Source organism: Primulina tabacum, chromosome 12, assembly GCF_025594145.1.
Source record: "Primulina tabacum isolate GXHZ01 chromosome 12, ASM2559414v2, whole genome shotgun sequence".
NCBI lineage: Eukaryota > Viridiplantae > Streptophyta > Magnoliopsida > Lamiales > Gesneriaceae > Primulina > Primulina tabacum.
In genome coordinates, this window is record NC_134561.1 from 8,410,856 (window position 1) to 8,425,515 (window position 14,660).

Consider the following 14,660-nt stretch of genomic DNA (forward strand, 5'->3'; position numbering starts at 1 on the left):
CTAAATTGTTATGCCTATTATTTCATGCATAATTATGATAAAGTGTTATTTAAAATCCATATACTAATTTAAACTCACTAAGTCCTCAAAGATTTAACCCTCTGTTTCTTTTCGTCTATTGTAATTTCCAGACACAGGAACCCCCGAATTGGAACAAGAGGAAAATAACTGAAGCTGAAATAAGAGCATTTGAAAGTTGGGATGATCTGTTTATAACTGAATGTTAAACTTCCGCTGTAACATAATTGTACATATGAATGTTAAACTTGCGCTGTAAAATAATTGTACATGTTTGAAATAAGTATGTAAATATTTGTAGATAATCTTTAAATTATGGTAGAAAATATTTAAATTTTTATCTACAATATCTTTCTAATAATAACACTGGTAAAAATAAAAATAGAAGTTCAATAAAGAAAGATTGTAAAAAAATGTGGCACTTAGTAAGAGAATAATTATGAATTCCTAAACCGGGCGCCACAGAGGTGGTATCAGAGCCTAGGTTTCTTAGAGACTAGAATCTAGAGACAGGAGCCTAAGGTTTATTATAATGTCATACATTAATTTTTATGTTTTCCTCATAATTGAAATGTCTCTTTTCAGGATGACAGAGTCTAGTGGGACATCAAAGAAAAAACAAACTATAATCATCAAACAAATGGAGGAAGAAATACTAAAATTAAGCAAAGAAAACTCAGATTTGAAATGTCTAGTGAATATGTATCGGGAGCATTTTGAAACCTTTGGAACAACTGAAACTTTTCATGGATTTATTGAAGAACGGATGAGGGCTGATAATCTAGCATATCAGGGAGAATTAGGTCATGTACTGTATGAAAGAGACCGCACTCTTATAAACTTACTAGACATGCATGAATTCTATGACCGAGGTTTGATTAGTTTCTTAAAGGGAGTATCACACCCTTTGATCCACATTGACCACTTAATCATGCATGGGCGTGAACTGGTTTATCAATCTATCCACGGAATGGAACCTGGTGTTATCGGTCCATCTTACACAAATCAGACCACAGCTCCTCCCATCACTAGCACATTTGAAACCGGAGGTAGTAGTATTCCAGAGTATGTACCAGCCCCTTTTGCAGAATATTTTGGAATCATGAACACAACAATAGATCAAGACCCCTTTATGATAAACAATTATCTGTTACAGTCACCGAAAGTTGAATTTCTTCCTGACCCCATGTGGGAAAACTTTGTATTTGGAGTAGATGAACTTATTCCAATGACTCTCCTACCTGAAAGTGAAAATGAAAATGAGCTTAGTTATGCACAGGACCCAGTTGATCCACATACATCACGGCCAAGTACAGATCAAAATGTTACCATGAAAACCACATGCACAAATGAAGGCTCGAGCAACACAACTTTTATAGATCTCTCCGACGACGAATGAGGACATTGACTATTTGGCATTAGTATATAACTAGTATTAATAATCATCATCTTTTGTAGGCATGATGATTATCATGGTCATGATTTTTTGTAGGCATGATGACTCAGTTTGCTTGTTCTGTTTGTATTTTGCTTGGGTATTGTAAATATTTGAAACATGTCTTGTTTATAAATAAAACTGACTGTTTACCCTCTGACATAACTATGTACATTCATTGCAAGATATGTTCATATTTTATATTTATGTGTTTAGAATGACGTCTTCACAAAATAGTACTCAAGCCAGAATCGGACAAGACATCCCCCCTCAAGATGACCACAACTCGGCAACTGGTGAAAATCCAGAAACGCTCAACACAATCCCCCCCAAGAACAAAACCTACAAAATATGTTTGAAATAATGCATCAATTTGTGCAGTTTTGTCAGCAAAATCAACCACGACCTCATGATCAAGCTCAAGAACATCACATTGAGGCAAATGATCGAGCTCTTGAGAGATTTTTAAGATTCAAGCCGCCAAAGTTTGAAGGAAAACCAGATGCTTATCAAGCAAAATCTTGGTTAAGCAAAATCAATAAAATATTTTCTATTCTCAATTATTCTGAAGAACAAAACGTGAATTTTTCCACTTACTTATTTGAAGAAGCAGCTCATAACTGGTGGCGTACAGTGGAACATAGGTGGACAAAGAATCACACCCCAAAAACATGGGAAAATTTTCTGCAAGAGTTCGAAGGTAAATATATAACTCAAGTTATATTAAATACCTGAGAACATGAATTTATGGATTTAGTTCAAGGTGACATGACCGTAGCTCAATATGAGGCAGAATTCCACCCTCTTATACATTATGCACCACACTACATGGAAGATGAGGTAAGAAAAATGAAAAAATTTGTTCAAGGGTTAAAGCTCGATATTCGTTGGGCAACACTGTCCACAGAAGTTACCAGTTATGTTTCTGCTGTTAATCAAGCCCTACGAGTGGAAGAAGACATCAAAACACTTCTTAAAAAAGAGGAAGAAGAAAAGAAAATCGGAAAGCCCAACCCTTTTGAGGATAATAACCGGAAAAGAAATTTTGAAAAGAGAACACAACAAGTCAGGCAAGGAGAAGCTGTCAAAGGAAAAGTTCCAAAAAACAACAATAAAAAGTGTGGATATTGTGGATTACCAAATCATGAAGAAGAAAAGTGCTGGAGAAAAGGTGGGAAATGTCTTATTTGCGGAAGTGAGCAACACCGTATTCAAGATTGTCCAAAAAAACACGCAAAAGACCCAACCCACAACAAAGCCAAAGATACATGCTCGAGCCTATGCTCTCTTAAGAAACCAAGACGAGGAAGTTGATCCCACTGCAGTCGTAGAAGGTACTATTACCATATTATCCAGTTCTGCAAAAACTTTATTTGATCCAGGAGCTACTCATTCTTTTATCTCAAAAGTTTTTGTACGTAAATTACCACTGTTATTTGAGCAGCTACCATGTAGCTTCGAAATTTGCTCACCTTTAGGGACAACGATGATTACTGACTTCATTTACAGAAACTGTCCCTTAAACTTCCAAGAAAAATAATATCTAGCAGATTTGATTGAATTACCTATCAAGAACTATGATATTATTCTTGGAATGGACTTAATATATAGACACCAAGCCCAACTCAATTGCTACACAAAAGAAGTTTATCTTCAAACTTCTCATCCAATCATTTCCAAAGCTAACCATACCATGGGAATAGTATCAACCGCAGAAGCTAGGGCTATACTAAAAAACAACGGACAAGGATTTCTAGCTTATTTGATAAATAAGCCAAAAGATCAAATCAAGATCTCAGAAATCTCAGTTGTACAAGAATTTCCAGAGGTTTTTCCTGAAGAGATCAATACTTTACCTCCTCAGAGATACGTAGAATTTTCCATTGATCTAATACCTGGAGCACAACCCAGATCTAAAACTCCATACCCAATGGCACCTTCATAGTTAAAAGAATTAAAAATTCAATTACAAGAGCTCATGGACAAGAAATACGTCCGGCCTATTACATCTCCATGTGGTGCTTCTGTGTTATTTGTCAAAAAGAAAGATGGAACTCTAAGGATGTGCATTGATTATCGAGAACTTAACAATGTTACCATCAAAAACAAATATCCTCTCCCGCATATCGAAGAATTGTTTGATGTTTTACAAGGGTCTCAAGTATATTCAAAACTTGATTTGCGACAAGGATATTACCAATTGAGAATTAAGGAGGATGACATCTCCAAAACGGCTTTTAATACCCGTTATGGACACTATGAGTTTGTGGTAATGCCATTCGGATTAACCAACGCTCCATGATGCATCGAATATTTCAACCATTTTTGGACAAATTCGTTGTCATATTCATAGATGACATTTTGATATTTTCAAGAAATCATGCGGAACATGCTCAACATTTACAATTGATTCTCAAAACTTTGAAAGAGCATCAGTTGTATGCTAAATTCAAGAAGTGTGAATTTTGGCTAGAAAAAGTGTCATTTCTTGGCCACTTTATCTCTAAGAAAGGACAAGAAGTAGATCCTGCAAAAATAGAAGCCATATCTCGTTGGAAACAACCAATCAACATCACAGAAATTAGAAGTTTTCTCGGCTTAGCAGGATACTACCGAAGATTCATTAAAGATTTTGCGAAAATTGCTGTCCCCCTGACACAGCTAACTCGCAAAGACAACTTTTTCTTATGGAATGATGAGTGTGAGAAATTTTTTTGCAAATTAAAAGAAATGCTTACCAGTGCACCTGTATTAGCTTTACCAGAAGGGACAGAAGGATTTGTGGTTTACACAGATGCCTCAAAAGAAGGCTTTGGATGTGTATTAATGCAAAACGATAAAGTTATTTCATATGCATCTTAAAATTAAAGAATCACGAGTTAAATTATCCCACTCATGATCTGGAATTAGGAGCAATAGTGTTTGCATTAGCAAAATGGAGACACTACTTGCACGGTTCCACTTTTGATATTTATACAGACCACAAAAGCCTAAAGTATTTATTTACTCAAAAAGAGCTGAATATGAGGCAAAGAAGATGGATTGAATTTTTGGAAGATTACGATTGTTCCATTCTTTATCAATCAGGTAAAGCTAATGTAGTAGCTGATACTTTAAGTAGAAAGATCAGCATGGCTTGTTTGGAAATGAAAGAAGTAAAAGAATGGGTACACATCAATTCTCGTGGGCACTTGGCCGGATTGAGAATTGAACCTGAATTTCATACCAGAATTAAGCAAAATCAAGAATTGGACCAAGAAGTTTCAAAACTCCGTACTGATACCAATTTCGTCACCAATTCACAAGGAATACTATGCTATCATGACCGTATTTGTGAGCCTAGCTCAATGAAAAAGGAAATAATGGAAAAATTACATCAGTCTCGGATCAGCGTTCATCCAGGAGGATCTGAGATGTACCAAGAGATTAAAAAACACTTCTGGTGGAAGGGAATGAAACGAGATATTGCAGATTTCATTTCACAATGCCTATCTTGCCAAATGATAAAGGCTGAACATCAAAGACCAGCAGGTCTTTTGCAACCACTTCCTATACCAGAATGGAAATGTGATCAAATAACTATGGACTTTATGACTGGATTACCCCAGCTCCCAGGAGGTTTTAATAGCATATGGGTAATCGTTGATCGCTTGACCAAGTCAGCACATTTCATACCATAAGTCACAAATATGGGGTGGAAAAACTGGCTGAACTCTATCAGAAGGAAATTATACGGTTACATGGTATCCCCACTACCATAGTGTCATATAGAGATCCGAAGTTTACGTCAAGATTATGGAAAAAACTTCAGGAATGCCTTGGTACGAAATTAAATTTTAGCACAGCAGCACATCCGAAAACCGATGGTCAGTCTGAACGAACCATTCAAATATTGGAAGACATGCTTCGCGCATGTGTGCTGGATTTTGGGGCAAACTGGGGAAAACATTTGCCTCTAGTTGAATTTTCATACAACAATAGTTATCAATCCTCAATAAAAATGGCGCCATATGAAGCATTATATGGAAGAAAATGTCGCTCTCCTCTTAACTGGGATATGGATGAATGGAGAGGCACAAAGAATGGACAAGAACGAGCAATCAGGCCTGACATTATACAAGAAGCTATCGACAAAATACAACTTATCAGGCAACGAATACAAACAGCTCAAAGTCGACAGAAGAGTTATGCAGATAAGAGGCGGAAAGATTTGAAATTTGAAGTTGGAGATTTCGTATTACTAAAAGTATCACCAAGAAAAAGGAATCAAGCGTACTGGAAAGAAAGGAAAGTTGCATCCTTGATTTGTTGGACCTTTTGAAGTAATAGAACGAATAGGCACTGTGGCTTATCATCTATCTCTACCTGAAAATATATCTGGTATACATAACGTATTCCACGTATCACAATTAAGGAAATGCAAAGTAGATTCAGCCCAATTGATTGACCACCAACAGATAGATCTGGAAGAAAATCTAATATATGAAGAACAACCTGTGAAGATTTTGGACCAAAGAATAAAGGAACTTCGTGGCCGACCAATTCAGTTGATAAAAGTTTTATGGAAAAACCACAACATTGAAGAAGCAACGTGGGAAACAGAGAAAGATATAAGGTGTCAATATCCTCATTTATTCCAATAACTCTTAAATCTGGGGACCAGATTTTTAAAAGGAGGGGATATTGTGACACCCTAAAAACAAAGTTGCATAATGCATTTTTATTATTATAAATTTTATTATTTTCACTTTTAAAATTTTATCATATTGTTTTTCGGTACAAATTATATTTGTCCAAAGTATCTAGAAATATATTAAAATACATCACAATACACTTAAAAATTCATCAAGCACTATGAGGTTCCCATTTCAAAATCAAATACACAAAATATAATAAAATATTATAATTGAACTCAACATATATGTTAAGTAATTAATTACAATAATTATTAAGTTCAATATAAGATAATTAGTTTCAATAATTAGATATACGAATATAATAATATTATGTTTGGATAAACATAACATTTTTTTCATTTAATAAATAATAAATAAATTATAATAATAATAATAAAAAAACGAGGGATAAACTTGAAGTTCGGCTATAAATAGCTGAACCTTTTCCTCACTTTCCACGAGACCAGACGAGAGAAGAAAAAAAAAGGGAAGAAGGAAGAGGAAAGGAAGGAGAAGAGGAAGAAAGAAATAGAAGGAAAAAAGCTATACTCTTTCCGAAAAATCTCAATAAGTCACCAACTATTCACCTCAAATCATAAAGAAATATAGCCCTGAAGGTGACGAAAAAGGATCGCTCAAAAATAAAAAAAAAACAAACAGAGATATTCCGCAACGGCATCGGTATCCCATATTCAAGCTAGGTACTTTTCATTCATTTTTCTTATAGCTGCACACCAAACTAGAGGTCGGTTTGAATATAAAAGTTGTACCTCTTGTTGCATGGATGAAATACATACCGCCCGTTGTCCCAAAATATTGCCGGAACTAACATTTTTGGAATGCCGGAGTACCTTAGTTAACCATACGACAGTATTTAAATCTGGTATCGATGGGTTAGGAATTTGACAAAACTTTCAACGGAAGAATTAAAGATCTTCAAAAGTTACTTATGCTGGAAAAAAACAGGCCGCGCGTGACAGCTAGAAGGCCACTCACGCGCCGGCAACGTCGGCCGTGTACTGCACGCGCCGTCGGATCGGCGATGTTCCGGCGGCCGAACGTTCCTGATGATATTCCCGACTTTTTGGCCAACTTTCGTAAAGTTTGGATATACCTTCTAATTAATATGAATTTTGGAAACTTAACTAAAATCAACTGGGTTAAATTTTGAACAAAAAATAATCTGGAAATGATCAGCTAGTTACTTAAAAACCTCTAACATATAAATATCATTCATAATATATTTTTAGGACTTGCTTCAGGAACTCGGAGTATTAATCAAGCCTAAACTATAAGTTAACAGGTGAGAAAATTACTATTCATTCTTCTATTAAAGCCTTTGGCATTTGGCCTGGAAATTGCAATAGAATTTATTTAATGTTCAAATATCATCCACAGTTCATTTCAATTACTTATATACTTTCTTGCATATTTATGAATGGATTAATATATCATTAATGAATGGAGTCTTGGACAACGGATTTCGGTCCGGAAATTGAGTCCACTGGACAACGTGGCTTCGGCCCGGAAAATGAGTCCAATGAACAACGGGTCAAAAATCCCAGGTATATGGTTCATCTGAACAACGCGCACCGAATATTTCGGTCCGGAGAATGGTTCACCCGGCTCGTAAAAAGTGCTCAATTAGAGCCACCAATGTTAATTTAAGGAATTTTCATTTATCTATTATTTCATTGCATATCATTCATAATATCTAAATTGTTATGCCTATTATTTCATGCATAATTATGATAAAGTGTTATTTAAAAGCCATATACTAATTTAAACTCACTAAGTACTCAAAGACTTAACCCTCTGTTTCTTTTCGTCTATTGTAATTTCCAGACACAGGAACCCCCGAATTGGAACAAGAGGAAAATAACTGAAGCTGAAATAAGAGCATTTGAAAGTTGGGGTGATCTGTTTATAAATGAATGTTAAACTTCCGCTGTAACATAATTGTACATATGAATGTTAAACTTCCGCTGTAAAATAATTGTACACGTTTGAAATAAGAATGTAAATATTTGTAGATAATCTTTAAATTATGGTAGAAAATATTTAAATTTTTATCTACAATATCTTTCTAATAATAACAATGGTAAAAATAAAAATAGAATTTCAATAAAGAAAGATTGTAAAAAAATGTGGCACTTAGTAAGGGAATAATCATGAATTCCTAAACCGGGAGCCACAAGTTTTCTTTTAAAAGATCCATCAAGCTGAAAAATGTTTTAAACTAGTTTTTAATTCAGTTTTTGAGGGGAAGCGTTTAACTATTTTTTATATATATTATCCCTCGAACTGAAATTTTCTTTAGCTTAAATTTTTTTGATTATCACAAAGGGGGAGAATAAGTTTTAAATTTTAATCGCTTTCATTGTTCCAGTTTTGTGATCATCAAAAATAGGAAGATTGTTGGAACATTTCATGTTCGCATTATGCAGTTGAGTAAGTCCTAAGTTGGGTCGGTTTGTACAATCAGTTCTATAAATCAAATTCTTCTTGTGTATCCTACCCGAGGAGGTAGAAAGGGTGATATAGGAGCAGTTGAAGTCTCCGAACATCCATAAACATATCTTGTGTATAACTGCTTAACTGTGCTTTAAACTGATTTAATCAGTTCAGCTGATATCAGTTCATTTCTCAGTATAACTGAAATGACATAAGCTAGAACTGATTCCCCGTATTTCAGTCAAATAGTTTACACAAGTTAATAAGCTTTAAAATCTATCAGTTTTCTTAACGAATGATTACTTCGAGTGTATTCCGTTTGATTTAAAATCAAACTAGATTTAATTAATATGTGTCATCATTCTTAAAACACGAGTTATTGCAGTTCTGGGATAATATTGTTTTTGAAGCACTTCGAAGGTGCCCATCACAAGTTCCTTCACGTTGCATGCTTGATTTTAAGGAAAATTTTTATATATGCATGTTTTTGTTCAAGTGATGAATATTATTACATGTTTTTAAAGCAAGGGAGTTGGTTGTGACTAATACGAACACGTTAATACGATGATATGTAAGGCTAAGGCTCATTTGATTAATACTGTTGCTGATGTCCCCGCCGCCAGGTACTGTGCTTACACGTAGATAGATACATCGCCTAATACGAAGATAAGAAAGTCACAGCTAATGAACAGAATTCAAAATTAAGAAAAGGAACACATCTATGTTGATATGTTGAGATATGTTATGAAAATGTTTATGCTTTAACATGTCATGATTATGCATACGATTTTGTAAGTTCATTGAACGTATCTTTATTATAGTATTTTTCACTGTTGCTTGTTATGTATACGTATTTCCTAAAACGTTACATGTGTGTTGACTTTTTAGACTCACTAAGTGTGATTGATGCAAATGAGTATGTTGATCAGGGGATTGGAGGTGCCGAAGACTAAGTAGACAGGGCTGGATGTCCGCACTCTAACCCGAGGACCTTACTTCTTCCGCACATCATGTTTATGAGATAGGAGTGTTTTGAATATTTTCAAACAATTTATTTTTATGTTGAAGATTCGTCAGGAGTTTTGAGAATATTTAAATTTAGTAATATTCAGTATCAGATTACTCATATTTTAAAAATGCGTGAATTACAATGGTTATTGCATTCAAGCTTGTAAATGTGTATTTTCAAAATTTAGCTTCGCAAATTAAAAAAAATTAGTAGATGTTTTAGTTGGTATCAGAGTAAGGGACCTATATAGGTTTGTGCCACCGCCAGCTTCTGCAGCTTAACCATCAAGCATCAAGTCTGCAAGTTTACGTGTTTTAAATGTTTTAATTCTATCACCTGCATGATTACATAGTTTATGATTTATAGTACATGTTTAGCTGCTTTCATGATTTAATGATTGAAATGTTCTGAAAACTAGATTAAATTGCATGATGGGTTACGTTTAGAATTTGGACTGTATTCAGATATCATGCCTCCGAGACACGCCCACGGTACAGACCAATAGAATGATAGCCCAGAAGGTGGCAGAGGCCCACCTCCACCTCCACCACCACCACCGCCAGGAGACGCAGCTACCTGTGTACTGGATGGTGTTGCGATGCTTATGGAGCAGGCTCTCCGACCTCAGACCGACATTTATGAGCAGTTCAGACGGCTAAACCCGAAAGAGTTTGGGGGCACTACTGATCCTTTTGTAGCGGAGGGTTGGATTTGGTCTTTGGAGCTACACTTACAGTACTTGCAGATGATGGATGACGCATCCCTATGGTGGGAGGGATCAGCCCATGGAGTAAACTTGGCTACCCTCACTTGGAAGCAGTTCAAGGAGGTGTTCTACGACAAGTATTTCTCAGCTGATGTCAGGGGTCGTCTGACGAGGGAGTTTATGAGTCTCCACCGGGGGGATTCGACTGTGGTCGAGTTTATTCGGAAGTTCGACAAGGGCTGCCACTTTGTGCCCCTTATCGCTAGAGATGCGGCCCAGAATCTGAGGAATTTCATGGATGGACTGAGACCCACCCTGCATAGGGATGTCATGTTGATGAGATCAGCGAGCTATGACGAGGCCACCACTTGTGCTTTTCAGGCGGAGCACTTGCTGAGGGACGTCGATTTTGAGATGCAGCAGAAGAGGAATCAGACTCAGCCTAGCGCGCAGCCGCAAAAGAAGCAATACACAGGGCCACCAAAGCAATAGGGGCAGCAGAAGCCCTGGGGACAATTTATGAGGCCAGGACAGTAGCGGCCCCCAGGCTCCAGGGGCTCCTAAGCCAGTGGAGAGACAGGTGTTCAAGCAGTGCAACAGATTGCACTACGACAAATGCGTGTGGGGCTCTTTCAGGTGCTTTGTATGCAAAGAAGAAGCCCACAAGGCTGCTGATTGCCCCAGGAAAAAGGGCCCTACGACTGGTAGGGTCTATGTGATGCATGTAGAGGGGGCAGAGGAAGAGCCAGACTCTACGCCGATCACCGGTAACCTTTACGCTTAAGAATTTTAAATTTCCGCTTTGATTGCATGGTTTTTGTCTGATTGTTATGGGCATTATTTTGGTATGGAGAATCTAGAATTAATTAGGTTGCATGTTCTAAATAGTTGGATTTAAAGAAATAATTGGGCTAAATTCGAAAATTTTTGGGCCCAAATTGAAATTTCAGTAATGTTTGAGGTAAAATTCGAGTTTTTGATTGGGTACTAGTGTTAGATCAGTAACATTTTGATGTTTTTGGGATAATTACGGGTAGAAATTTCTTAAGTTTCAACGCGATCAGATTTGATGGTATGTTTAGTCGCAGGACGGATATATATTTCAGGTGTAGCCACGTATGTATTGCTAGATTCCGGAGCTACACATTCTTTTTATATCCAAGTTATTTGTTAAGCGACTAGGAATCATACCAGAGGCTACGGATTTGGGATTTAGAGTTTCGATTCTGTCTAGAGATCAGATGTATACCTCCTAGATAGTGAAGGGATAAGAGCTTCGGTTACAGAAAAATGCACTGCAAATAGACCTGATTGAGATACCGCTACCAGAGTTCGATATTATTCTCGGAATGGACTGGCTTTCTACGAACAAAGATGTCATTGATTTTTGACTGAGATAAGTAGCTATCTGACCGCTCAGCGGTAAGCCGTTTTTATTCGAGGCAGCCAGACATCAGCAGATGCCTCACATCATTTCTTGCATCTGTGCGAGAAAGCTCATGAGGAGAGGCTGCCAGGCATTTTTGGCCAGTATCTTGTCAGTGATTGAGCCAGTTAGTTAGAGGCTAGAGGAGGTCAAAGTGGTCAGGGACTTCTCCAGTGTTTTCCCTGATGGAATTTCAGGCATTCCACCAGACTTCTAGGTGGACTTTTTTATCGAGCTTATGTCAAGTACCATGCCTATTTCTAAGACACCCTATCTTCTAGAACCTGCAGAGATGAAATAACTGAAGGATCAGATTTAGGACTTGCTATATAAGGGTTTCATTCGCCCTAGATTTTTTTCCATGGGATGCGCCGGTTCTTTTTGTTATGAAGAAGGATGGCAGCATGTGGCTCTGCATTGATTATAGAGAGCTGAACACAGTCACGGTCGAGAACAAGTATCCACTGCTCAGGATCGAGGATCTATTTGATCAGCTTCAGGGAGCATCATTATTCTCGAAGATAGATCTCGGATCAGGATACCACCAGCTGAAGTTGAGAGAGTATGACGTGCATAAAACGACATTTAGGACGGGTTATGGGCATTATGAGTTTATGGTGATGCCCTTCGGTTTGACGAACACGCCAGTGATCTTCATGGATCTCATGAATCACGTGTTTCAGCCGTATTTGGATAAGTTCGTCATAGTTTTCATAGACAACATCCTGATCTTTTCGAAGAGCAGAGAGGAGCACAGTCAGCATTTGAGGACCGTACTGTAGACTTTACAGTACATACAGTATATGCCAAGTTCAGTAAGTGCGAGTTTTGGCTTCACAGAGTGGCGAGATGGACTGGAGGTCGATCCCAACAAACTTGAGTTAGTTCGAGATTGGCCAGCACCTAAGAGCTTGACATAGATCCGTAGTTTCTTGTGTTTGGATGGGTACTACGGGAAATTCATTCAGGGCTTCTCTTCTATCGCGGTGCCTATGATCTCCTTGACGAAAAAGAATTCGAAATTCATCTGGGAATCAGAGTTCCAGGAGAGTTTTGACAGGCTGAAGTAGGCATTGACCACAACACCATTTCTAGCTATGCCATCAGGGCATGGAGAGTTTGTGGTTTATACAAATGCTTCAAAACTCGGTTTGGGTGCGGTTCTTATTCAGAATGATAGTGTTTTAGCTACGCGTCCAGGAAGATGAAGGTCCATGAGAAGAACTATCCGACTCAAGACCTCAAGCTAACCGCATTGGTTTTTGCCCTGAAGATTTGGAGGCATTATCAGTATGGGGAGAAGTGCAGGATTTTCACTGATTAGAAGAGCCTGAAGTACTTCTTCTCACAGAAAGAGCTGAACATTAGACAGCGGAGGTAGCTAGAGCTAGTGAAGGATTACGATTGTTACATTAGCTACCATCCGGTTAAGGCTAATGTAGTTGCAGATTCCCTGAGCAGGAAGACTGCAGTGATCGCTCAGTTTTCAGTAGAGAGACAGTTGCAGGTAGAGATTTAGAGGTTTGAGCTTGTAGTCTATGCCAGGGGCGAGGCCCCTAATCTTGCTATGCTGACACTGCAGCCGACACTGAGAGACAAAATTCGGGCAAGGCAGACTTCAGAGGAACAGTTACTGAAGTGGAGACAGAGGGATGAGGCTAACGGCCAGATTTTGTACACAGTTGTGGACATCATAGTCAGATATTGTGACCGACTATGGGTTCTTAGCAGTGATTCCATGAGAGCAGATATCTTGAGTGTGGCCCACAACACCCCGTACTCCATCCATCAAGGGAGTACAAAGATGTATAAGGATCTTCAGTCTTTATTGGTGGCCATGCATGAAGAGAGATATCTTTCATTTCTTCTAAGAGTGTTAGACATGTGAGTAGGTCAAGGCCAAGCATCAGAGACCTTCAGGGAAGCTGAGACCACTCCCTATTCCCTAGTTGAAATGGGAGAACATTACCATTGATTTCATGACTGGGCTTCCGAGGATGACTGGAGGATATAACGCCATTTGGGTGATAGTCGACCGTCTCACTAAATCAGCACACTTTTTACCGATCAGGAAGACTTTCACCATGACTCAGTACGCAGAGCTGTACATCAGAGAGATAGTCAGAATGCATGGGATTCCAGTGTTCGTCATGTCAAACAGGGATCCGAGATTCACGTCTGCGTTCTGGAAGAGTCTGCATCACGAATTGGGTACTAAGATGCTACTCAGCATTGCCTTCCATCCTCAGACCAACAGACAGTCAGAGAGAGTGATACAGATTTTGAGGACCTACTTAGAGCTTGCATGATCGACTTCCAGGGCAGGTGGAAGCCGAAGTTATCTCTCGTGGAGTTCGCGTACAACAACAGTTTCCAGGCATCCATTGGCATGGCTCCATATGAGGCATTGTACGGGAGGAAGTGTAGGTCCCCAGTGTATTGGGTCGGATATTGTCAGTAAAACTGCAGAGTTAGTGGTCAAGATCCGAGACAGGATAAGACCGCTCAGAGCCAACAGAAAAGTTACGCAGATCAGAGGCGCAGAGATCTTGAGTTCACAGTAGGAGATCATGTTTATTTGAAAGTCGCACCGATGAAGGGTGTGATGAGGTTCGAGAATAAGGGAAAACTCATCCATAAATTCATAGGACCGTTTGATATCCTAGAGAGAGTTGGGACACGCGTATACAGAGTTGCTTTATTGTCAAATCTGGCGGGAGTTCATAACGTGTTCCACGTATCTATGTTGCGGAAGTATATGTCGAATCCTTCGCATGTGCTGAACTATGAGCCACTTCAGCTGACACCGAACCTGTCTTTCGAGGAGAGACCCACTCAGATTTTGGAAAGATAGGAGAGTAGGCTCTGGAACAATGTGATCCACATGGTCAAAGTCAAGTGGCTGAATCATTCCGAGGAGGAGGCTACTTGGGAAA

The 14,660-nt window shown here is 38.2% G+C and overlaps 1 protein-coding gene across 1 annotated transcript; it reads left to right on the forward strand.

Moving 5' to 3' along the window:
• The first annotated feature begins 1,816 nt into the window (after positions 1-1,816).
• On the forward strand, positions 1,817-4,315 carry LOC142520194 (uncharacterized). Its single transcript, XM_075623196.1, has 3 exons — positions 1,817-2,153; positions 2,211-2,624; positions 3,807-4,315. Exons 1-3 carry the CDS (start codon positions 1,817-1,819, stop codon positions 4,313-4,315), a joined length of 1,260 nt encoding a protein of 419 aa, XP_075479311.1.
• Positions 4,316-14,660: the final 10,345 nt, after the last annotated feature.